The sequence below is a fragment of the Chroicocephalus ridibundus genome, chromosome 1 (genome assembly GCF_963924245.1).
Source record: "Chroicocephalus ridibundus chromosome 1, bChrRid1.1, whole genome shotgun sequence".
NCBI lineage: Eukaryota > Metazoa > Chordata > Aves > Charadriiformes > Laridae > Chroicocephalus > Chroicocephalus ridibundus.
Window position 1 is genome coordinate 85568529 of NC_086284.1, and position 23355 is coordinate 85591883.

Sequence of the window (23355 nt, forward strand, 5' to 3'; positions counted from 1 at the left end):
TGATAATCAGTATTTTTAAAAAGTTGTAACAAATTTGAATGTTATTTTAAAAAAAAAAAAAATTAACTTTGAAAAGTAAAATGTTACTGTAATTCCACCCACTTATCCATCATCTGTGTGGCACCATTTTAGCTGACCTCCACTTTTAATGTAGTTTGAAAAATTCAAATTGTAATACAATGCATATTTTATGTTACATATCAAAAGCTAAAAATTCTAGTAAAAGAAAATAGACTTTGTATATGGCATTTATTTCAGATTACGTTTCTGTGTTTCATGAAAATATGTTCAATGAAATTATAAAATGCCATTGTTAGGGAAACTACATATCTACACAACCAAGATGATGTTGACAGAAATTGTCTTTTAAATACTGCCTTTCAAGGGTTTGAAAACAGTATTTTCATATTGCACAGTTTTAATATTAATACAGTGTCCAACACTATATAATACTCAGAGTCATAACATCATAAGATTTTTAGTCTTCAGTGATGCTTGAAAAAGAAATTAACCCAGTGCATTAGGCAGGGGGGACTGTTAGAGGTGGATGACATAAATGAGAGAAATGCCTCCACTCCCACATCCGTATGTCGTGCCGCCTGTTGTCTCAGGTATGCATTACCTAGGACTGCTAAAAGAAAGCAAGGAGACACTTTTTTTTTTTTTCCTTCTCCATGAAAGGCATACCCATTGTTTTTTTTCCATTTAAGGTATACCTTCCCAAGATTTCATTTGCAGAACCTGTCTGACAGTGGTCTAGGTAAAATCACACACGCTAAACACTGTCCCTCCCAGAGATAGACATAGATGCCATTTTGGTCATAAGGGGAAGGAAAAAGGAAAAAAAAAGGAAAAAAAAAAAGAAAAAGAAGAGGGTGGGTGGGGAGGGGGGAAGAGAGAGAAAGAAAAAGAGAGCGAGTGAGCACGATGGTGCTTGTTAAGCCCTTCACAGATTTCTCTCCCTCACACGCACGCATACACACAGGTGTTACTCCACACTTTGGCATAGTCTGCTGGAGGAGTTTTCAGGCCTGAGCTGTTTCTGAAGGCTATATTATCTCTAAATAATATAATTTCTTCACCTATGTACTTTAAAAAAAACACCATAAGCTTTACATCACTTCCACACATGTAAGTGAACAGGACAAATTTAGCACCTCTGAAAATATCAAAAATTCATTATGGAGTTTTGATTTAGCAACAGGATGATCCAATTTTGACTATGGAAGAACTTCAAAATAATACGGCTGTGCAGGCAAAACACTCACTGGGACTCAACTGCTAGAACTAAGTCTCTGAAGTTTCCATGTTAATGGACTTCATGACTAATTTCAAGTGCCATTTTCATCTTAGGAGAGAAAAGGCGTGTTTTCCTGTGTTTTTAATTAAATATTTTTAAATAGGTCTCAAAATAAAAATCACAGTAAATTATCAGGAATTAGCTGGGACTAGTGTAAGCTAATATTTTTTGTGGTTTGCTTTCCCAAATACCACTTAAGTTCACAGTCACTTTCTGTAATATTCAAGTTGTTGAGAAAAATGTTTGATTTTTGTCTCCAAGGCTTTTGACACATATAAAACACCATGTTCTCCTCCCAGCTTTAAGTGCAAAAGAGATGCCCGTAAATTTTCATGAATCCAAAACTAAATTAAAACATCATCCTAAATTGAGGTAGCACATTTAACCAAGTTTCTTTCCAAGAACTTTAGAAAGAAACTGAAGAATTTTATGAGCAATGTCTCTATCAGCAAGCATTAAAACCTTTTATGACTGACGCGTTCTTTTCTCTCCATTTGAGCATTTTAGGAGCTTGGGAGTTCTTCTTTAACTCTTCCTTTTTTCCCCAAAAAATACTGTTTAGTCCATGCACTTTTAGGTCCTGTAGCATCTATCGCAACATCAATAATGGAATCTGGAGTCATCCACCTCAGAAACGCCAGGAAAAGGAAGTTCAAAACAGCAAAAAGAGCAAAAATACACCCAGTCACTGGGCCACAGTGAGACATTAGTCTGTCAAGTCGCTCATCCATTGGTAAAACCACTTCGTCTGCAACCCTGTCATACACCTAAATGGAGAAGAGACAGAAAGTAAGAACAACATCGTTTTAAGATCTACCTCAAAAAATCAGGCAGTACTTTGTTGTCAGCATGCAAAATAAATTATCTATTCCTAACTACTAGAAAGGATGAATATTACCCCAAAAAATGAGTACTGTTTTGGACATTTAATTAATTTATTTAAGGAGAGAAAGGAAAATAAAAGTTTTGGTTTTCTGACAGACCTCAAGAGTATTTCATTGAATAAGAAGGCTGCATAATTTGTCTCTCATGTAATATTATATAGAGAGGGTTGGGTTTTTTTAATTAATTGAACGGTTTCTGTTCTCCTATTCACACCAGTCATAGGAAGAGAGTCTGAACATGCAATTACTAGACTTTCAACACAAAGATGGATGAACTCATAGATGAGTTGGCAATCGTCCAAATCTCAGTCCTTGAACAATCAAGCAAATCATAATAGGATACTGATTTTTATTTCAAGAAACATTAGTAATTCTTAGTAAAACTCTTAAGACTCAATGAATGTGAAAATACATGCTACTAGTGACTTAATATGCATACTAACCACAACCGCTAAAAACAAAATAAATAAATAAATATAGTCCTGTGTTTCATAGAACAGAAACATAAATACCCACTACACACAACTCAAAAAAGGCTTAAAGGATACAAAGATTTTTCTTTGAGAATATTACAGACTTCATCCTATGGGTATCTTAACAATGAGCTAACAAACAACTGTCTTTTGTACAACGTAAGTTCCATGCATACTTCTTCCAGTTATACTAACATTTTCCTTCACATAAGTTTTCTTATAAAGGAAACTGAAATCTAGACTAACTTCTATAAAAACTTTGCAATTGAAATATTGCTTGCAGTTACAAAATCATAAAATGAATTGTACTGACAGTACTTGAAAATGATGAAATAAACTGGTTGTACACGATACTTCAAGGAGACTTATAAGAGATATATATCTGAGTACACAACAATGTATTTAAAAGGCATGTGATTCAGCTACTCTCTTGCCTAAAACATAGGGGCTGAAGTCAGACGAGACAGATCTCCACAGGCATTTATAATACCATTGCAATTAACATTCTTCACTAACAGCAGAGTTTTTATGCAGAAGCACACTTATAATTCTGAAATATGATTTCAGAAGTGTGATAATTTATTTTCATTACATCCATAGCTTAAGTCATTTCAGCTACATTCAGCCTACTGTCTGGCTCTCATAATTTTAAACCACTTGTTAGCATGTGGCAGACAAAACTTTGTCATGAACTCTCTTTTCCTCCATCTTCCACAGAATGTTCTCCAGTTAATGCGAAGACTGGAAAAAATATATGAGTAGAAATGTAACTAAAGATCTAGGCTGTTCTTCATAATCTTTATCAGCAGTTATGGCAGAGGAAAAAACGCATAGAAAAAAAGACATATCTAGGGACGTACTGCGTTAAAAAAAAAAAAAAGAAAAGAGTATTTTCTGAACCTTTTTAAGCCACATATTTTTGACAGGAAACACACTGAAAAATTACACAGAAAGATTACATAGAGAACGTACGTAGTAATGTTTCAAAGAAGTAGCTGTTTAAGAAATGTACTTTCAGAGGATTTAAAAGAAGTGGTTATACATACTTTCTCAGTCCTCTCTGCTACATTCCTCCATGTATAAAATGTCTTTACTTTATTATGAACAGCTTCTGGAGATGGTAGTGTTCCTGATCTGAGCTGGGCAATAGCTTTTTCTAATCCATCACACAAAGATTTCACAGAGGGTTCACATAAAATAATGAGATTTTCTGGAAGCACCTCAGGAATCCCGCCGACTCTTGTACTCACCACCTTTGAAAGAAACAAAGAAATAGCACATATGCTGCATAACAAAATTGAGTGATGACATTGCTATTACACTGTTTAGATGCAGCACTTCAGAAAAATAGGGAAAAAAAAATACAATGAGCGGTTGCCATGAAGGCAAAGACCAGCATCACACTTTGGGAATTTTACCTGTGTGCAAACGAAGGGTCTAAGCCCTAGAAAAGATCTAGCATAGCAGATTACCTTTAAGGGTGTCCAGAATGTTTCTTTGGTAGTATGATAAAACAGAAGACTTGGTCTAATGAGTGGTTTGAGACTTCTTTCCTAAAGGTGTTTGTCACGGTATACAACTTAATCTGTGTAACCAGATTTTGGACTTTCTCTTCATAGCCCCTCATGAAAACTGTTACCTCTACTTGGAGAGAACAGTTTTACCACATCCGCCTTCAGTTTACGCTTTCTAGGCTACTGAACATTTACAAGAATTTCTTTAGAATTTCAATAAATTTTAATCTGAATTATTATTTTTAAAGGGAAATCAGAAACCACTAAGACCCACATTATGCAATCTTCTATAAACAGCGGGCAACAATAAGCAAACCGCAGAACTTCCGCACCTCCAGAGACGAAAACAAATGACAGGGGAATAATTACCACTACTAGGTAGGAACTACTGTCAAAGGCCATTGGAGTAAAAAAAAAAAAAAAAAAAGAAAAAAAAAAACCCTGATCTTCGCACTTTCTATACTTCTTGTATTCTAGATACTCTTATTAATCAGTCTTTTAAAGTTTCTTTATATTTTAATGTGAGGATTTAAGTTCTTTATGGCTGTTGATTTAACTTTTTTTGAGTTGTCAATCTGAGTTGTAAATTAGCCAGAAAGGGCTTTTACTGTTTTCTCTCTCTCCAACTCTTATCTCGAATCTTTACACAGTAAGGCAAATACATCCTCAATTAATACAAAAAAAAAAATCCGAATGTCAGTTCTTGGTGCAGGAAGAAAACAGTTCTTATACAATGGTTTAGTCTGGTAATTCAATATGCCTGACTGACCAGTCCCCCATGCTCATGAGCAATTTTTCTGCAGCTCCTCTTGAAGTAATGTCAAAGTAAACCTTCATGAACATCGACTATCCTGAAACTCTGTAAAGGAGTACATACAAAACAGTATTTTGGAGAGGCGGTCTGGTTAGTTCAGGAAATTGAGAGTTAGCAGATCTACATGTTATTCCCAAGTCTGCACAAGTTTCTTCTGTGAGCTTAAGCAATTTCGGTTAACCCTTCTGTTTCAGCTTCCAGGTGATAAATGGGGATATTTTCACACCCTTGTGAAGACAGAGCCTCAGATGAATCCAATGTAACAAGCACATATTATTTAATCATGAACTTTGTTTAAAATGGATACATGTGTTCTAGATAGTTGAGATCTTTTTAATTTATTTTTTTTACCTGTAAACCACAGCTTGCTGCTTCCACAATTGCCATACAAAAGGCCTCAGTGAGAGAAGTGTTGAGAAAAATGTGCCCCTGGACTAGAACATTTCTAACATCCTGGTGTTCCAAGGCTCCTAGGAGACGTACCCTGCATATGGGAAGGGGGAGGAAAAAAAAAAAAAAAAGGCAAAAAAAAAAGCAAAATAAACATAAACACTAGGTTTGGACTGCAATAATGCTGTATAGTGTTACACACATTATGAAAAATGTACCAATGGTTCACACTTATATAGCAAGAGAAGGAACACAGCTAACTTTGTTCCGCTTTCTTAAAATTTTTCCTGCAATGAAGAAATAGAAGACTGTTTCGTATTTTCACATTAAAAGAAACTTCTGAAAATAAAGTTGAGAGGAGAAGGTGCCGTTTGTTTCAATGGCAACTGCCTTCAAAACATTGCTACTGAGCTTTCTAATTCTGCAAGAGAACATGGCTTCATGCAATTAATAGTTAAGAATTGTCATGCTTTCTTTGTTTACATGTATTTTCTGAATGTTCAGTGTGAGGTCTGATCAACCTTAAAGTCTGAGGGGGTGGGGGGGGAAGTATTTAGGATACAATGCTCAGGACCTATTATTTTGAAGAGATACTGGGAAACAGTAAAGGACAAAATAAGAATGATACTAACAGTTTTATCAAAGGAATCCCCGACTGAAGTACAGAATGACCAACAGAAAACAGAGAATAGGAAATGGAAAAATAATAACCTTGTCCTTGCCACATAAAACTGTCCTTGAACAACACAAAAACCCCAAAGAAATACAGAAATGCATATGCATCACAGAAACATTTTGTTAACACAGTAGCACCAGGGAACATATTTGTAGTACCACAAGAACACATACTAAATAAGCACTACCCTGAAGAGTTTCATACTCTTCAGATCCTCACAAGCAGCACTGACATGAACTAGCTGTTTAACACCTTATGCTGTATGGTAATATGTGATCCAGGCATCACACTTCCAGAGAGGAATATGATAAATTTATGTCTTAGACAGCTTTCCTCTGACTCAAGTGAAGGTTCATACAGGGTCTATTTCTATCAGTTAACTTGCAGGATCACAGTCCAGCTCTAAGTCTTCAGTTAGCATCTGGTCTATCTGCCTTGCCTTCAATAGTTTTCATCTTCTCCAGCCTCAAGATTTTGGTTTTTTTTTGGGGGAGGGGGGCAGGCAGAAAGGGTGTTGCTGTTGTCTTCCCCACCCCTAAAGTACACTGAAAGATCATAGACATGCACAGAACAAACCTGTCATGTAGCTGGTATCTTTCCCGGACTTCTTCCAGTATGATTCGTTTTGGTCCTTCTCCTCCAACTATGAAATGTAGCTCTGGATATTTCTGACAGAGCTCAGGAATTATACCACTAAGCAAATCTATACCTAAGAGTAGAAAATTTAGGGCAAGCCGTTATTGTATTTGATTTTAGAACTTATCATGATGCAGCCTACCGCTATAACTCTATTCAAGAGAAGAAAAAAAATAAAAAAGTCTCTTGAAGACAGCTACACTGCTGAAAACAAAATTCTGAAAAAAAAGTCAACTTTTGATCTATTAGAAGATAAATATGGAAGAAAAAATCACTTAAGTTGTTGCTTGATTAAATAAAAAAAAAGTTAAAACATTTTTAACAGGATATATAGATTAGGGCCTAAATCATACCATAGAATCATAGAACGATTTGGATTGGAAGGGACCTTAGAGATCATGTAGTTCCAATCCTCCTGCCATGGGCAGGGACACCTTCCACTACACCAGGCTGCTCAAAGCCCCATGCAGCCTGGTCTTGAACACTTCTAGGGATGGGGCATATCTCCATTTAAGTACAATATATGCCAAACCTTCCATTTTACACATTTTAATTTTCAATATCTTCAATATTACAAAAGAAATACACCTCTGAACCCAATATGCGCAAACGGGAATGTACATTTCTTCTTGAATGCATAGACCGTCACCTTACAACTCCCGTTTAAAATCCAATCCATGCCACAGATACAGTATAAGTGGTACCGAACCAAGATCTTCCTTACCATACCCTAAAAAAAAAATAATAACCAAAATAAACTTACATTTTAGCCCCCATTACCTTTTCTGTAAACAAGTCTGCTGACAACAACAATTGTTACTGTACTGTCATCCCTCCTTGACGGGTCTGGGGTGAAGTCAGTGGGATCAACAGCGTTGGGGATGACGGAGACTATCCGAGGGTCTAATGCCGCTCGCAGCACCGTGTTTTCCTTACTTGTGTAGGAGACACAGATGATGTGGTTCGTATCACACAAGGACACCGTCAGAAGTTTGTTGGTAAGCACCGAGCTGACATCCGCAAACCCAAAGAGGGAGTGGTCCGTGAACACCGTCCGCAGCCCCATGGTCTTGGCGTGGAAGAGGGCATCATGGGCCATGGCAGAGAAGGAGCTGTGGGCATGGACGACGGTGACCCTCTCCCGCACAAAGATGTACCTGAGCAGGGGCAGGCTGTGGAAGAGCGTCGTTGCCGTGGACTGGTTGTACATTACCTTCAGGGGCAAGTAGTAGACTTTCAGCCCGTTGGTGAGGTAGCGGACGCCCTTCCGGCGGCCGTAGGCATGGGTGACCACCAGGACCTTGTGGCCCCGCTCGATGAGGCACTGCGACAGCTGGTACACGTGGCTCTCCACGCCCCCCATGTTGGGGTAGAAGAAGTCCGACACCATACAGACGCTGTGCGACCCCCCCGCCGGGACCCCGGCCGCCATCCCGGGCCCGCTCCTGCCGGGGGAACCACAAGGCGCCATCACTCGCCGCCGGCCGCCCGCGAGGACCCGCACGACTCTCACCGCCCCCGGACCCCTCACCGCCGCCGGCGGACCCGGCCATACATCCCGCCTAGGCCGCGCCGCGGCCCTCACCAGCGCCGGGAAGGCGGATGGAGGGGAGGAGGCCGCGGGCCCTTTAAGAGGACGACCGCCCCGGCAACCCGCGGCCGCCTCGAGGGACAGGGGGTGGCGGTGGCGAAGGGGGGAGGCGGGGGCTGGCGGGGGCGCGTGCGCCCGCGCGCGTGCACGTACCTGCCGGCCGCCGGCCCTCCCGGGGCCCTTCCCGGCGCCCGCCCATTTCCGGGCACGGCCGCCCGGTCACCACGGCAACCGCACGGCTTAGCACCCGCCCCCCGCCGCCGCTGCCGAGGAGCGCTCCCGCCTCCAGTCCCGTCGCAGCGCCGCGGCCCAATCGCTGCTCGGCGCCGCGTCACGCGGGGAAAGAAGCGGCCAATGGGGAGCGGCCGCGGGCCGCCGGGCGTGCGGTGGGCCGTTGGGCGCGGCGCGTCTCGCCACCGGCCTCGGCTGGGCCCTCCGGCCGTGCTACCGGGGCCCCGGGCGGCAGGGGGTCCCCTCACCTGCGACAGCGTTGGCCTTGCTTTGGTGGGAAGCCTGCCTCGGACGGTTGCTGTCAAAAAAAGTTTAAAAAAAGGCTTATACACAAAAAAAGCGTAGTCCAAAGTGATGAAAAAAGTGAGGTGCACCCTGTAAAGGGATAGAATTGCCTTAAAACTCCAAAGGCTTCGCCCTGCCTTCAGAGGAGGGGCTCCTCTGGTTGACTCTTTGGCTCAGTCGCAGGTGGAACTCCCGAAATGATGTAATCTTTTGCCATAGGTGCTGGAAACTTGCTGCCTCTGAATGAAAATATAAACACCCTGATTTCTACAGACAGTCCAGGAGCTTGGACCTTGAGAAACGCATCTTGTCTCTGCCCATGGCCGGGGTTTTGGAACTAGATGATCTTTAAGGTCCTTTCCAACCTCAACCATTCTATGATTGTATGATCTGTGTTGTGCGAGTTGTGCTCTGGGACTGTGGGCTGGCAGCACTTGGCTGTGGGTTTCTGGTCTTCTGGAGGAGCTTTGCAGTCAGCTGTTGGCAGCTCCAGCACCCGCCCAACTGCTGCTGGCTGCCAAGGAGGATGTTACCTCACCAGGCTAGGGTTGTTCTTGCCTTTCCTATATGTTCCCAAAATTATGTTTCGCAGCTACTTCTCCTTGCCAAGATTTCTGATAAGAATTTTGTCAGATTTGATTCTGTCATCACTCCTATGCAAATATGTGGTTTGTGAGTGACAGTACAAGCTGACCTAGGCTGCAGTGCTGGCTGGATTCCTGGTTAAGTTGAAGCTTGGAAGAAGGACCAAGGAGGAAATCAGACACTTCTTTCTGGGGACTGAAAGATGTGAAAGATGTTACTGTGCTGAACAAGAAAAACATTGCTCGTTGTTTGAATTTTTCTCATGTGTTCAGAAAGGCGAGACTGGTGTTGGCACATCTGAATTCATCATCAGGTGCTCCTCCCAACTGGCAAGAACCTGAATTTCAGGATGAGAAGCTGAGTATGAGGCCAGAAGGGGGGAGGCCTCTCACCTGCCACAGCCGGTATCTTTGCTGTGAAAGAGGAAGAACATGGGAACCAAGGTGCCATAGGAATCAGAAGAAACTGCAGCCTGGATGTAAAGCAATTGCCTTAAATTACATCTAGGAAAAAAAAACAACAACAAAGTAGTGCCAGCAGAAGGAGTAAAGCACTTGGAGGTTCTGGGCTGCAGCACCCCATGATGTGATCCCTGGTAAACGATGGTAGTGACCTCCCTCGGTGTAAGGCTGCCCTGAAGAATTGAGCTGTACTAGTCACACAGAAAAACAATGATTATGGTTTTAACTATTTGGAAAACTATATATTTTTTTTTAGTCTACTCTTCTTCTTGTAGAGAGGTTGTAATATTTGGTATGCAAGCTTAAAAAATCCAAAGAGAAATCATAACTGGCATACAACATAGCAGCCCCTGTCTTCATCAAAAGAAGTGGGATTCAACATGTTCCATAAGCGGATGCTGACTGACCACTGTGCAAATCCAGAATACGGGCGCTGAAGTACAAAACCTTTCCACAAGACAAATCCCCTTAATCTCAGAAACCTCCTTTTATACCACAGCAGCTGTGATTCTTTGTACCTCTATATTTATCTGAACTTTGAAGAGGAGCTGACTCTTTCTCAGCAGCAGGCCATGGACTCTGAACATCTTTCTGAAGGATGTCAGGAAAAGTATTGTGGACAAGCCTTCCTGCGTTTGGCCCAGCATGTTAGCTTTGGTGGTCTGACATACATGTTCTTCATTAAAAGTGTCTAGTTGTGCTTAATGTCATACCTGTCAGTGGTCCAATACAATTCCCTCTATATCAGCAGCCGCCTCCCCTTGTCATGCTCTAACGACTGAAAAATTTGTCTTCCAAGGAGCCTAGGAAATACCTTAATGCAAAGGAAAGGAATCTTTGCTACTGTGAAGTTGACAAAGGTACTGTTAAATTTTCTATCCATGCTGTTTCATGAGGACGGGGTACCACACACTTTGCACTGGCTGTGTTGTTGTGTTGTTTATTCATAAAATTGTTGCTGATCCTGGGCAGATCCAGTCTGTCCTGTTGTGATCTGAGGTGAAGCCATTGTGAAGGCTTCACAATGAAGGCTTCACAACATCTGAGAGATTCACATTTTCTTCCTTTCTACGTGCCTGAACTCAGTGCTCTCACTCCCTCATTTAAAGCACGTACAAGGTCAGAGTGACACTATGGGATATGTAAAGTAGAGAGTAAAGACGTTAAACCAGTGACAGCAGAGTAATTACTGCTTCCAAGCCTGGTCCTCAAATGCTCCCTAAAGTACCCTCATAAATTGAGTTAATGGAGAGAGAAGATGGAAGAGACTTAAAGGGACTCCAGTGGCTTTGTTCTGGTAGCAGATGCTGCCTCGCCTCAAGGAGACCACTTCAGTGTTCTTGAAAAGGCAGGAAAACTTTCTGCCAGGTGCTCTGTTGTGTCATCTCCCTCTCGGCCTCCTCTCATGCTGAGTTTGCTACTGTGTCCCCAGCCTGGTGGATGATGTTGCTTCTATTGCATGTCTGTCTTGAGCAAAAACTTCAGTTTGGTGAAGTGGCTTTGCTGAGTGTAATAAGCTGGTGTATTAAATTAATGCATTTGTGTACACTTACTATGCCTAAAGCATGCACATTTATTATTTCAAAACATTAGTAATTGACAAAAACAGGCGATCGGTTGTTCACAAAGTAGTTCACAACAGAGCTGCGAAGCAGTGCTGCTCCAGAGCCTGATGCCATGGCGAGGGAGTCACAGCGCTCCTGGAAAAGAAATCCCATGATGTAGAATAGTGGTGTCAAGAGTGCAGAACCAAATCACAGTGAAGGACATTTTCTCTACTAGGATTCAGGAAAGCAGAAACTGTTGGAAGCCCCAAATGGAGAACATTTGTGAAAAATACTACTGCTGGATGGAGAATCGTGGCCTATAGATGCAAGCATAGAGCGAGACTGATTACTGAAACTGAGCAGGAAAGAGCAAAAGACAACCCAACACCCTGTTTGAAAAACCGCAGTGTTTTCAGTTTCTGATCCTGCTGAAATTAATTATGCTCCAAAATGAGAAGGAAAGCAATATTTGGAATCTTTGTCCTGAAGGAGAGAACAAACTGTCCTTCCATTTGGTTTGCTTTTATATGGTAAGGCTGGGGAGCCTATCGCTTCTAACACTCCTGCAAAGAGGGAGTGAGGGCCCAACTGTCTACTTCAGCGGTTATTTTTTGTGGTAGGAATTGAAAAAGGATCTAAGAGGTTTCTAACATACCTTAAAAAGGTTGGTTTTGCCTGGTTTCTGCTGGGTACAGCCAACCATGTATCTGTCTGTAATACCACCCAGAAAGCAGCCAAGAAAAATCATGGGTTTCTCATTCAAGCACCTGAGTTTTCTTATGGTCTTTCTCCCATATTCATGAAATCCCACAGAAGCTGGATGAAATGACATGTTAGTGTACTCTTAAAATACAGGTTTCAAGTTGAAAGGTTAACAAACTGCAGTGTAGTCCCTGAAGGAAATGACCATTAAATACAAACTGTAAAAAGGGTTTATTTTCTTTAAGCCAGATTTCTCTCTTAAATGCCAGAAAATAAGTTGGTTTTTCATTTTACAGGCACATCTCCCTTCCAAGCAGGTTGGAAGTCGCCTGTGGCAGATGAATTTGCTAACAGAAGTGAGAAGTTGATTGGCAAGGCTATGTGTGTTAGGTCTCACATCGGTATGTAACCTGTGCCCCTCACGCACACCCTGAGGTCTCAATCACTCAGTCACCCCCTGTGTATTACAGTGCTCTCCCATCCCACAGCCCAGCTTCCCTTCTCTCTCAAATCAGGACAGCGAAGATGGGGAGGAGCATGAGGGCTTGGGAGCAGTCAGAGGGTCTATACCAGGAAGAGCTTCCCTGGGCTTACACGCAGGTCACATCTCTGTCCTTACCAGGATGGGACAGCTGCTTGCAGTGAATTGACAGTTGCTGCAAATAATCCTCTTTTACACCACCTAGGCATAAGTTGTTCACCACTTTCATGCAGGGACCATTTCAGCACCTGAGTACAGGGTGTCAGAGTCCTTCCTGGTCCCTAAGAGAAGTAGGTGTCACAAACAGGTGCTGGCTGTCTTCTGCCTTCTCCATCAAGTCAGTGGTCCAGCGTAAGAGCCCCCTGAATGGGGCAGAAAAAATTCCTGGGCACACAATGCAAAGCGATGCCTGTGCTCTCCCTGACATTTGAAATCCATCAGGACTGGTTACTTTTATACTGACAGACCTAAGGGATCTGTGTCCAGCAGCCAGCGTACAACCAGCATCAACTCTCTAGCAAGTCATCTGACTAATTTGACAGAAGTGCAATTGTGTGCCTGTATCAGGATCAAATGAGATACAGTAACACGCAGATCTGGTATCAGTTATTATAAAGCCACAACCTGTTGACCAGACTAGACTTGGTTTTACTTTTTTTCTCAGCTTTACTAGATTTTAGTGTCTATTTAGCTACAGATCTAAATTTCCATTTCTGCAGCCTTGAGGCTGCATCAAAGTGTTTTAGCATTTGTGATTCAGCTGCATTAGAAGAGAAGGCCTGTCTTAGAGGTTTTCTGTTTGTACCTGTAAGACTGTACTTGATGAACTCTTTTAAAAAATCCTGGTAATTTATGTCGTAGAGTCAATAAAAACTGAAGTGCCAGAACTCTCAGATGGGTTTCAATATTAAAATGATAACAAAATGGATTTAACTAAAAGCTAAACAAGTGTAAGGACCTCTTGGTGGGGAAAAAAAAAGGTGCAGTGACAACAGCAGATGGAGCTGTTGGAAACTTCAGTTGTGTTGTTCCTGCTGGGACCTTACCAAAATATTCTCAGTGCAAAGGTGGAGAACCTGTATCTCATATGTTTTATTTCCTACCTCTAATGCTTCTGCCACATGTATGCTCTGGAACATTATTGGCAGTGTTCTTTCTGCTCATGATAGCCATTAGTGTAGTACTTGACTGCTTTCTATAATCTGAATCAAAAGAAAACAGAGTTTCTTCCAAAAGCTAAACATGAACTATCCAATATTTTGATAGTTTATATCCAGATTTAAACTGTAAAGGAAGAATAATTACACTTTAAAATCCAGGAAATGAAACAAGGGTTTCTTTAAGTTGATAGTGTTATTGTAGCCTTGAATACCTAAAGATAAAAAAAAGGTAACGTCCGTGGAGGAAACAGTAGTTTTTATTTGACTGTTAGAATTGGCAAGACTCAGAGAGGCTTCCAGGCACACAAACCCTTCCTGAGGTTTGAAACGGAAGCTGCGGATTTCAAGCTTTGTGCAGGTTGGAAACGAGTGCTCTGAGTTTAATTTAATTAATGTGGAGCAGAGTGATAAGACCTCAGGGGACAAGTAGAGAGGCATAGGTATTACTAGCTATGAAAACTTTAGGAGTGAGCTGTGGGTGGTTTTAAAAGGAGATGCACAGGGAAATGGTGGATCAGAGAAAGACCGGATGACTTTAAGGGGATTTTCATTATATGCCTTTGTAACTGAGCTATAGGAAAATATTGCAGTTCATTATGGAGACAATATTGATAAGAGGTGTTGCATAGTTCTTGTGAATATGTTCAGCATTTCCTTGTGTTTCATCACTTGTATTGGTTATTTTATTCTGACGAGTGAAGCTGAATAACCACTATGCAACCGTATTTGAGTGTTCAAACATAGTCTTGAGCAGTTAGCCCATCATAGGGAGCAAGAAATTCTTTCCCAAGAAAGAAAGAGGAGCAAAGGAAGCACATGAGTGTGCTTAGACAGAGGGATCCAGGGTCAAGGGAAGGTTTCGCACTTCGTTCACTCACACCAATGAGTCACCTAGCAGAAACTGATGGGTTAGTCTGGGTATCTTGCATCACCATTTCGGCTGGACCTGGGATACTAAGCCACACGATAGAGATACAGTCTTCACCAATTAAAAATACCACTTAGCAAAATAAGTGGGGCAGAAGATCACGTGGAATGCTTCCTATTTTTTTACCTTCTTTTCTTGATGGTTAATTTGTAATCGCGCTCAATAACTGTTTTTTTTTATATAATCACTGTTATATTTTTACATACGTAGTATATACTAATGCAGAGTAGAATCAAATCATTGATTGTTCAACCATAAACATTTTAAAGGTAGCTTTTGATTTCTAAGAAATGAAGCAATTCATGCTAAGTCATGGATCCCCAATGCTCTCGACCTGGGAGGACCTTTCACATTGAGTAGTATTGTAAAGTGTGATAAAAGTGGAAACAAGGAAGGGTGTTAATGGCATAGAAGTCAAAATAGAGCCCGAGCCCTGACAGCATCATTTTATGTACTCTTTTTGCTTTATTGGCTAAAGGAACAGTTTCCTTTTAACTTAATTTAAAACAGACCTTGTCCCCCCGAGTGAAAAATTTTTATTGAAGTTTTTGGATAACTGCTGATATAGGAGTCTGACAGAAATAAAACAAACAGCAGTTTGTACATCATTTGTAACCCCTGACTTGTTTGGTTTTTAATGTAGACTGTAATAAATGAGAACATAGATTCATTTGTCCTAGTAACCACCTTGTAGTTCCAGAGAGACTAATTCACTCCCTGAGTCCAAAATTAGAAGGTGGAACGTTCTTTGATATTTTAAAGTTGAAACGCATTTATCAGTTATTTAGAAAACACAAAGGAAACTGGCAGCTGAAGGAGCTTTCACAAACTTTGGTTTGGGTTTTCAATGTTTCCCTCTCCTTTTTTTACACTGCTGAAAGCAAAATAACTCTTGATTTAAATAGCATAAATCCTGGCTTACAGTGGTACAAGAAAACAAAACAAAAAGAAAAACCCAAGCAGGTTCACTTCTTTTTTTTGGCTGGAAAACAGGAAGGAACCTTAAGAGTAAGCTGGAGTTGATGCCCAAAAGATACATATAGGTTTATATATTTGCAATGTATATGAGTATGACAGGATTTATATATGGTCTGTCAACCTTCCTATGAATAATGCTTGCTATAAGCAATGAAACAGTACATGACATAGGATGGCTTTCAAAGTAAACAACAGTACTTTCAAGATTTGCTTGAATTTCTTCATTGTTACCAGCATTTTGTAAGATGATTTTTTGCAAGTAGATAAATATTTCCTGACTCTTTCAAATGCGGTGTGCATATTTTGCTATTATTCAGTCTTTCCCCCTGCCCCCTCCCTGCAAAAAGCACATGGAAGTGAAAGCTAGCTGCTCATAAAAATGGGTATTTTTGGAAACTTCATGTGTGTTTATTTAGAATTGGCAATTATTATTTAAGTATTCTTATTCCTATTATACACATGAATATGTAGAGATAGTAATCCAAGTATCACATTAAAGACCCCTCTCACTATATAAAAATTGACACACCGTAACAGGAAGTTTTAGCATTATTATTCTGGCTATGAAATCTGTAAATCATGTCCATATGCTTAAAAAGCAAGTCATGCTGAACACAGTAATAAAAGGCATTTCAAACTTCAAAGACAATGTTCCTCTGCTCAATAACCTTCGCTCTGAGAAGGTCATTTAGTCATAGGTTAAGAGCTAATGACATCAGTCAAAAAACAGATCTGCTATGAATTTTACATACCTCAGTTAAGTCTTCTGCGTTGTTATATTAAATCTCTGTTATTAAATTCTGATGTATAGATATGAAAGATAACACAAAGCATTTCTATTTTAAAGTTTGTTGAATATTTTTTACTGGATTGAAAAATCCAGAATTTCTCGAATAAAATAACATTATGAGGCTTTATAAATCTTCATCAGATTCTGATTATCTGCTTGTGTTTCCATCTCCACCCAGAGCCTCCTTTTAGTCATGGTTTTCCATGTAAAGGATTTATGGCTGTGTCACGGCATTAGTGACATCTGGATCTTCTTGGGGCTGTGGCAATGAAGACTATCACGCAGCACTGGCATTTACAGTGTTCTGCTTAAACTCTTGAGCTTTTCCACATAGTATTTTAGTGAATGTTACAAATATGCAGTACATGCTCTAGCTTTGCATTTTCTAATCATACAGGAGAGCGGGGTGGAAAAGAGCAGCACCCTGCAATGTGGAAACTGGCACAGGGTGTCCTGTCATTCATTTAGTGGCCAGCCCAGCCTAAACCACGACACAGGGCCTTAGGAGAATGATCTGCTATGAGGAGAATTTATTGTAAAGAAAAGAAGCTGTAAGATCCCTGTGCTGCAAACGCAGTAGTGCACAAGTGCAGCCCAAACTGCAGGTGGGTCATAGCTTCAGAAGGTAGAAGTGCCTTTCTTCTACAGGGGAAGGATGGCCAATGCTCATACTCAATTAATTGTATGGATAGGGAAAGATATTTTCATGTTCCTGTGTCAACAAGTGTGAATCTGGTCAATTCAGAGCTCTTAGGTGTCTCTCCTTTTGTGCCCAGGACAGTGTCACATCTTAGGTGAAGTGAGGGGGGATGGATCCATCACACTGAGTTTCAGGGGACGGCTGCAGAATGGCAGCACTGTCCTCGTGTGTGTGGTGTCTTTGTACCTTAGACTTCCAGGTACAGGTCTGTTTTTCAGTGGTCTAGGAAGGTGTGAAAACCTCAGAGCAGGGTTCACAGTGGTGGTCAGCGATGGTACTTTTCTAGCCTGGGTATCCTAATGGCTATCGCACTCTCCTGGGGGTTTGGTGGTTTGTGTTCAAATCCCTCTCTGCCTCAATGAGAAAAGCTTTTGAACATGGTTTTCAGCCTCTCGGGGGCTGCTTTATCTAAGACCCTTCTGGAGTTGAGGCAGACTTATTTGTCTCTCAGGTTGGAGCAATTCTGTTTTGTAAAAATAAGTTAATATATTCACTGGTCAGGACAGAAATCTGAGGAAGCCTCTACAGATCATCATTGACGGGAGTCGGGCATAAATAATACAGGGTTCCAGTTGCTAAACTTCAATTTAAGAAAAGCTAGGAAATGCAAAAACTTAAACTCTTTCCATAGAATTTGGCTGTACAAATACTGTTGTATAGTTTCACACAAAGGTGTGTTTTCACTCCATACGCCTCTGGTGCCACCAGTTAAGCATCCGGTTTGCCTCTGCAGTTCCCCGGCTTTCTGAGGAACAGGCTAATGGCGTAGCCTATCAGCGATCCAACCATGAGGTTGGGGTGCCCCAGACTGAGCTAGGCGAGAAATGGTGGGGCACATCATTCCTTTTATGGACCCTTATAGAGCTCAGGGATTTCACCCACCATGTACATGTGTCAGAATTTAGAGCCTCTTGGAGGAGCGAGGGAAAGGTAAGGGTGTGCTTCTGTTGCCAAGCTGGTTTACCTGGTTTCACACTGGGGTCATGTTCCCCTTCTTGTCCATGCAGAGTGCGTGTTGGTTGCATCTGGCCTTTGCTCTGGAGGAGAACCCTCAGCAGGGGAGCCCAGTGCAGACCAGTAGGTAACCCTGCTGCAGAGGCTCCACCCAGTATGCTCATAGGTCCAACTGTGTTGCTTGGTCACAGGATCCCAGGCCAGTTCCCAGCACAGATAACAAGAACAGCCTGCCGGTATGGTTGCACGGACCTAGACCACAGACGGCTTAGGAAACACTCAGAGCAGTCCTCCAGGGTTGAATTCTAAATGCTTTACTCAGACAAAAGACACGTTAAATTGTTTGGTCCTTCATCCAACAATTCAATCAATCTTACAGGATTTGGCTGTAATTTTATTTCAAAACAATCTATTTTTTCCCCTATATAAATGTAAAAAAATCTCAGATGTACATCAAAAAGCCATTTTCTATTCCCTGTGTTGTGTCAAGCTTTCCACCTCTGTAGCAGTTGTTTCATTTGCTCTATTCCCTTCATATAGAATCGGAGAATTCAGCAAAGGGGAAAAAAATGTATCAGTCGTCAAGACTATCACTTCCAGTTCAGGATTATTGCTCACAGTATTTGCTCTGGACTGGCTCAATCCAGACTTCAGTGGCTCAGAAAACAATGCTGTCCTTGTACTCGATTTGGTTAAAACACTTTTACTCAGGCCTCACACTGGTGAAAGGAATTTCTGTGCAAAGGAGATATTTTCAAAGCATGGTAAGCTAAAAGGAAAACCTTCTTTTAGTGAACCGTGCCTTTCCCAAAATCACTGAAGAGTAAGTGCTAGTGTGGCTGTTATCCCTTTACTGAGATTAACACACTACACTAGGAAAAAATAAATAAATCACAGAGCCGTGGGAAAAAATGATTCTCCTTTACTGAAACTATTGGATCAAGTGACCTTGTTTCGACCTGCTTTTGGGCAAGAAGCCAGTTCCAGTAAGGCAAACATAAGGGGACTGTACTTGAGATTGCTTTGGGTTTTTGCTTATTTTCTTTTTGTTGGGCAGAGTTTTACAATAACAGAGAAAAATCAAAACCACTTGAATAACTGATGTATTTATTTTCTTATATACACTTAAATATGGCACATCTGACAGTAGTTGTACAATAAACTCAAAATGATAATCAAAGCTGGACAGTAGATCAAATAACTCAGTGCTGAACCTATTAGAAGCCAAATCCTGTACACTGAATTTCTGAAGAAAGTTTCACCCAGGAGCTGCATTAGCTAAGGATTCAGAGGCTAAGATTATCTAGTCTCAATTTCTGAAAGACTGGCTGGTGACAGTGACTCTATTACCAATATACCAGCTTCATCTTCCGTAATGTAACATTGAACTGGCGCTTTCCCCTCTTTCTTCCACGCAGCCAGCAATTCATCGGTTATTGTTACCTCTTGGAGAACAATTACCAATGTCCCAGAGGATTCACCTGCAGCTAGTGATGACTCTGATAAATAAATGCAGACTGGATTCATTCTTCTGCTATTAATGTGGAAGATGTTCACGTTTACTATTGTTTGAAAGTCAGTGACAGCTACTTTGCAAAGCAGTGGGTTTTCGGTGAATAGGGGAAGCTCAGTCAAGGAGTTTCTCTGCTTTGGGACCCATGGGAACCTCTCTTCTCCTTCGGACAACGACAATGCCTGGAACACATTGGTTTTGCAGTCGGGCATGTTCTGGGTTGGGATGGACATTTGTCCTCACAGCTGTTTGATAAAGGAGAAAAAAGCAAAAAGAGAGAAGCATTGTAACACGGCAGTTCCTTACTGTTGCAGTCCTCAACTTTTTCATCACCAAACACTGCAATGCTCTCTAGACAATGACTTGGAAAGTGTCAGCACCCTACAACACAGGGAGATAAGACTTTGCTGCCTGACAGTTCTTGTCTACAACAACATGTCTTGCTGTTGTCCATTTGTCCACAGTCATGACCTAAGTAATGCTTTCATTTCTCGTGAGCAGTGAAGTCCAGAGTGTCAGCATTGGATGGTGCTGCTCTCAGATTCTGCAAAGTACCTTAGCTCACCTGACACTTCAGTTTTGGTCCTTCAAGAATACCGGGCATAAAATTCTGGCATAAAAATCCAGTGTCCAAATTATAGAAATTTCTATAAAACCAACTCATAAACAAATAATTGCATTGATCCCCTCCCACATGTCTGAAACATGTAAATGACCAAGTCTCTCATGCTCACTTCCAGCTCTGTTGATTCCTTTAGCTATTTTTAAGCTTGTTGTCAACCATTTAATCTTGTCCATATTAACAAAGCTGAAGATGCAAAGGTAATTTCTTCGTGAGCAATGTGCCCTTGTGGCCAAGAAGGCCAATGGTCCCCAGGGGTGCATTAAAAGAGCATAGCCAGCAGGTCGAGGCAGGTCATCCTCCCCCTCTACTCTGCCCTTGTGAGGCCACATCTGGAGGACTCTGTCCAGTTCTGGGCCCCCCAGTCCAAGACTACTGGAGAGAGTCCAGCGGACGGCTACAGAGATGATCAAAGGACTGGAGCACCTGTCTTATGAGGAAAGGCTGAGAGACCTGGGTCTGTTTAGCCTGGAGAAGAGAAGACTGAGAGGGGAGCTCATCAATGCTTATAAATATCTACAGGGTGGGCATCAAGAGGATGGGGCCAGACTCTTTCCAGTGGTGCCCGGCGACAGGACAAGGGACAATGGGCACAAACTGGAACACAGGAAATTCCATCTCAACATGAGGAAAAATTTTTTTACTTTGAGAGTGACAGAGCACTGGAACAGGCTGCCCAGAGAGGTGGTGGAGTCTCTTTCTCTGAAGATCTTCAAAACCCACCTGGATGCATTTCTGTCCAGCCTCCTTTAGGTGAACCTGCTCTGGCAGGGGGGTTGGACTGGATGATCTCCAAAGGTCCCTTCCAACACCTACCATTCTGTGGTTCTGTGATTCTTACACAGCTTCTTGTCCATGAATGAACCTATGAAGTCCTTGAGAATGGCCCCTGTGGCTGACCGTTCGGTGAACTGCAGCTCTGCTAAGGTGCCCAGGGAAACTGGATGCTGACTGTCCTTACATAAGCTTTCAGACAGAGCTCCTGCATGCTCTTGGGTCTCTAAATGTAGCCAAGGCTTTCTGAGAAGGAAATTTTGAAAATAAACTAACGCATGAAAAAGGACTATTTTAAAAGGGTGTTTTCTATTAAAGTTTTGCCAGAGAAACCTTAAAACTAGTTACACAAAAGGATTAGGGAAATGCATGGAGCAGCCCCAGAACAATTTCCAGCTTCTCAGTGGAATCAGAGCTGATTGAGTGGCTTTGTATGTGTAAAAATTGCATTAACTCTAGAAAATTACTTGTTCTGAGGACAAACTGAATAAGGAGTGAGCTGTATGGTGTGGGTGCCGACTTAGGGAGCTTTTGTCCCTAGACATCTGTGAGTCTGCATTCAGCTGTGACAGAGAACACAGGATGGGTTCTACATACCGACAAATGCAAGACTCGGTATCTCACTGTAAATCCCCTCTGTCACACAGTAATTTCAGTTGTAGCACAGTTTTACCCATCATTCCCTTAAGATTAGGGGGGGAAAAATAATAAATATTGGTAGTTTAATAGCATCTATGTCCAGATTTCTTTAAAACATGTTAATTAAATAAACCTTAGGCTCCTGCTATGAAGTAAGTATTGTGACTATCATCTCTGTTATGATTATCTCCCTAGGTGCAGCAAGGTATTGAATCCTGGGTGGACCTCCCAGCTAATTCAACACTTGCACCTCCAGCATTTACTCAAGCTAATTCAGATCTTGCAGCGTGGACACTGAACGACAGGGAACACTTACCTGCAGGTTTCAGCATGAAATATCTTGTGTTTTAGAGCACAGCTCTCCTGGCTCTCCCTACACAAATAGCAGCTGCAGTTCTCTTTACTTTGAAAGAAATCTGTGGGACACTTCTGTCTACAGATGCATTCACAATTTTCTTCATCAAATTCCATATGCTGTCCACACATAGCCAGCTCAGCAAGAGGAGGGAGCCCTGCAATAGCACATACATCTTTTAGCGGTAAGCTTTACATAGCTGAATCCTGCTTTTGAAGAGACCAAGTCTTTCTTTGCAGTCACTAGGGCTTACGCGTGTTCTCTCCCATCGATTCTAGTCTTCAGAATTTCTGTTGTAACTTACAGTGCAGAAAAGGAGTTGAGAGGATTGGGCTGATTATTTCACTTACTCTAATACTGCTATTTCTTGTGGGTTGAACCCTGCATAAAAATACTTTATTTGGGGGCTGTGTATTAAAAGAGCCTAGTGTTAGGTTTTGGAATGCACAAATCTTTACTGGACAGCAGGTTTTGAAATCAAAATCTCAAAAAGGATTTAGTCTATACCCATGACAAAAATGCATGTTCATGCAAACTGTCACACTCACCACTCAATGTACTTCATTATCCATATACTTTGGAAATTTTTGCAAAGGTAATACTAAGTGCATTAGGGTGCAAGCTGGTCTAGCACTTTGATAAGGCGCATATGCACACTTGTCAGTTAAAGAAAGGAAATACTTTGCTTCAGAAACAAAACCCCAGCCAAGTGAGTGCACTGTCTAATACCTCATCTATCTTCCCTCAAAATACACATCTGGAGTACAATATGAGGCTAATCCTAGCAAAAAGGGAACACATTTTGGGAAAGCTTTATTGAAATGCTAGCAGCACATCCCCGGTTAAAGGTCACAGCATATAATTTGTCATTGGGAAGGTAATTTCCTGTAGTTTTACAATTAGCTCTTGGATTTAACCTACGGAATGTGGAATGTAACCTGCATCCACGACCTCTGCAACCTCAGCTCTGATCTCAGTGGCCAGAAAAGGCTTGCATATTACTTGAAAGAAACCTTCATTATTATTTACTTCATGCTGGAAAACCAATATCCAGACAGAATAAAACCCAAGTCCTTTTGGAAGGAAGGAAGGAATCTGCCCCAAATTCTTGGAAGACAAACTGCTTCCTTGGGGTGATAAAGCCTGGCGTGTGTAAAGTAGTGCAGAACGTTTTCGTCTCACTTTGTTTCAACCTCAAAGACAGATTTTAAGTTATTTTGCCCCAGCCACTGCCAAACACAATGTACTTCAGAGAATGATATTTAATCTGAGGAAGTATTGAGTCTGTATCAATAAAAGCTATAATTCAACAAGCCACAGTTTTTAGTGCTCCAAGCTGACCTTACGAAAGGCTAAGAGTTAGGAGGACTCT

The 23355-nt window shown here is 41.5% G+C and overlaps 2 protein-coding genes across 5 annotated transcripts in view; both read right to left on the bottom strand.

Moving 5' to 3' along the window:
- Nucleotides 1–8491, bottom strand: PIGA (phosphatidylinositol glycan anchor biosynthesis class A). 4 transcript variants are annotated; one of them, XM_063342200.1, is made up of 6 exons: nucleotides 8432–8491; nucleotides 7468–8132; nucleotides 6628–6760; nucleotides 5337–5469; nucleotides 3704–3910; nucleotides 1–2067 (listed from the first exon to the last, which is right to left on the bottom strand). In XM_063342200.1, the coding sequence occupies exons 2-6, from the start codon at nucleotides 8117–8119 to the stop codon at nucleotides 1804–1806; spliced, it is 1389 nt and encodes a 462-aa protein (XP_063198270.1). In that variant the 5' UTR covers nucleotides 8120–8132; nucleotides 8432–8491; the 3' UTR covers nucleotides 1–1803. The 4 variants fall into 4 exon arrangements, with proteins under 4 accessions (XP_063198270.1, XP_063198280.1, XP_063198290.1 ...); XM_063342210.1 differs by having other exon boundaries at nucleotides 7468–7859; nucleotides 8432–8467; XM_063342220.1 differs by lacking the exon at nucleotides 8432–8491 and having other exon boundaries at nucleotides 7468–7799; nucleotides 7901–8013.
- Nucleotides 8492–19166: 10675 nt separating this feature from the next.
- VEGFD (vascular endothelial growth factor D) overlaps nucleotides 19167–23355 on the bottom strand; it is a 32242-nt gene continuing 28053 nt past the window's right edge. Inside the window, exons 6-7 of the mRNA XM_063342229.1 lie at nucleotides 21945–22140; nucleotides 19167–19838 (exon numbers count right to left, since the gene is read on the bottom strand). Of these exons, the coding sequence (XP_063198299.1) occupies nucleotides 19712–19838; nucleotides 21945–22140 (323 nt within the window). The 3' untranslated portion in view covers nucleotides 19167–19711. The remainder of the gene's footprint in view (nucleotides 19839–21944; nucleotides 22141–23355) is intronic.

Excerpts from the sequence above, each read along its gene's own strand:
- PIGA (XM_063342190.1), bottom strand. The coding sequence starts at position 8,158 with ATGGCGCCTTGTGGTTCCCCCGGCAGGAGCGGGCCCGGGATGGCGGCC. Across the intron at positions 6,761-7,467 it reads CAGACTTGTTTACAGAAAAG|GTATAGATTTGCTTAGTGGT; the intron begins GTAATGGGGGCT and ends TTCTACTCTTAG. Across the intron at positions 2,068-3,703 it reads TAGCAGAGAGGACTGAGAAA|GTGTATGACAGGGTTGCAGA; the intron begins GTATGTATAACC and ends TTCTCCATTTAG.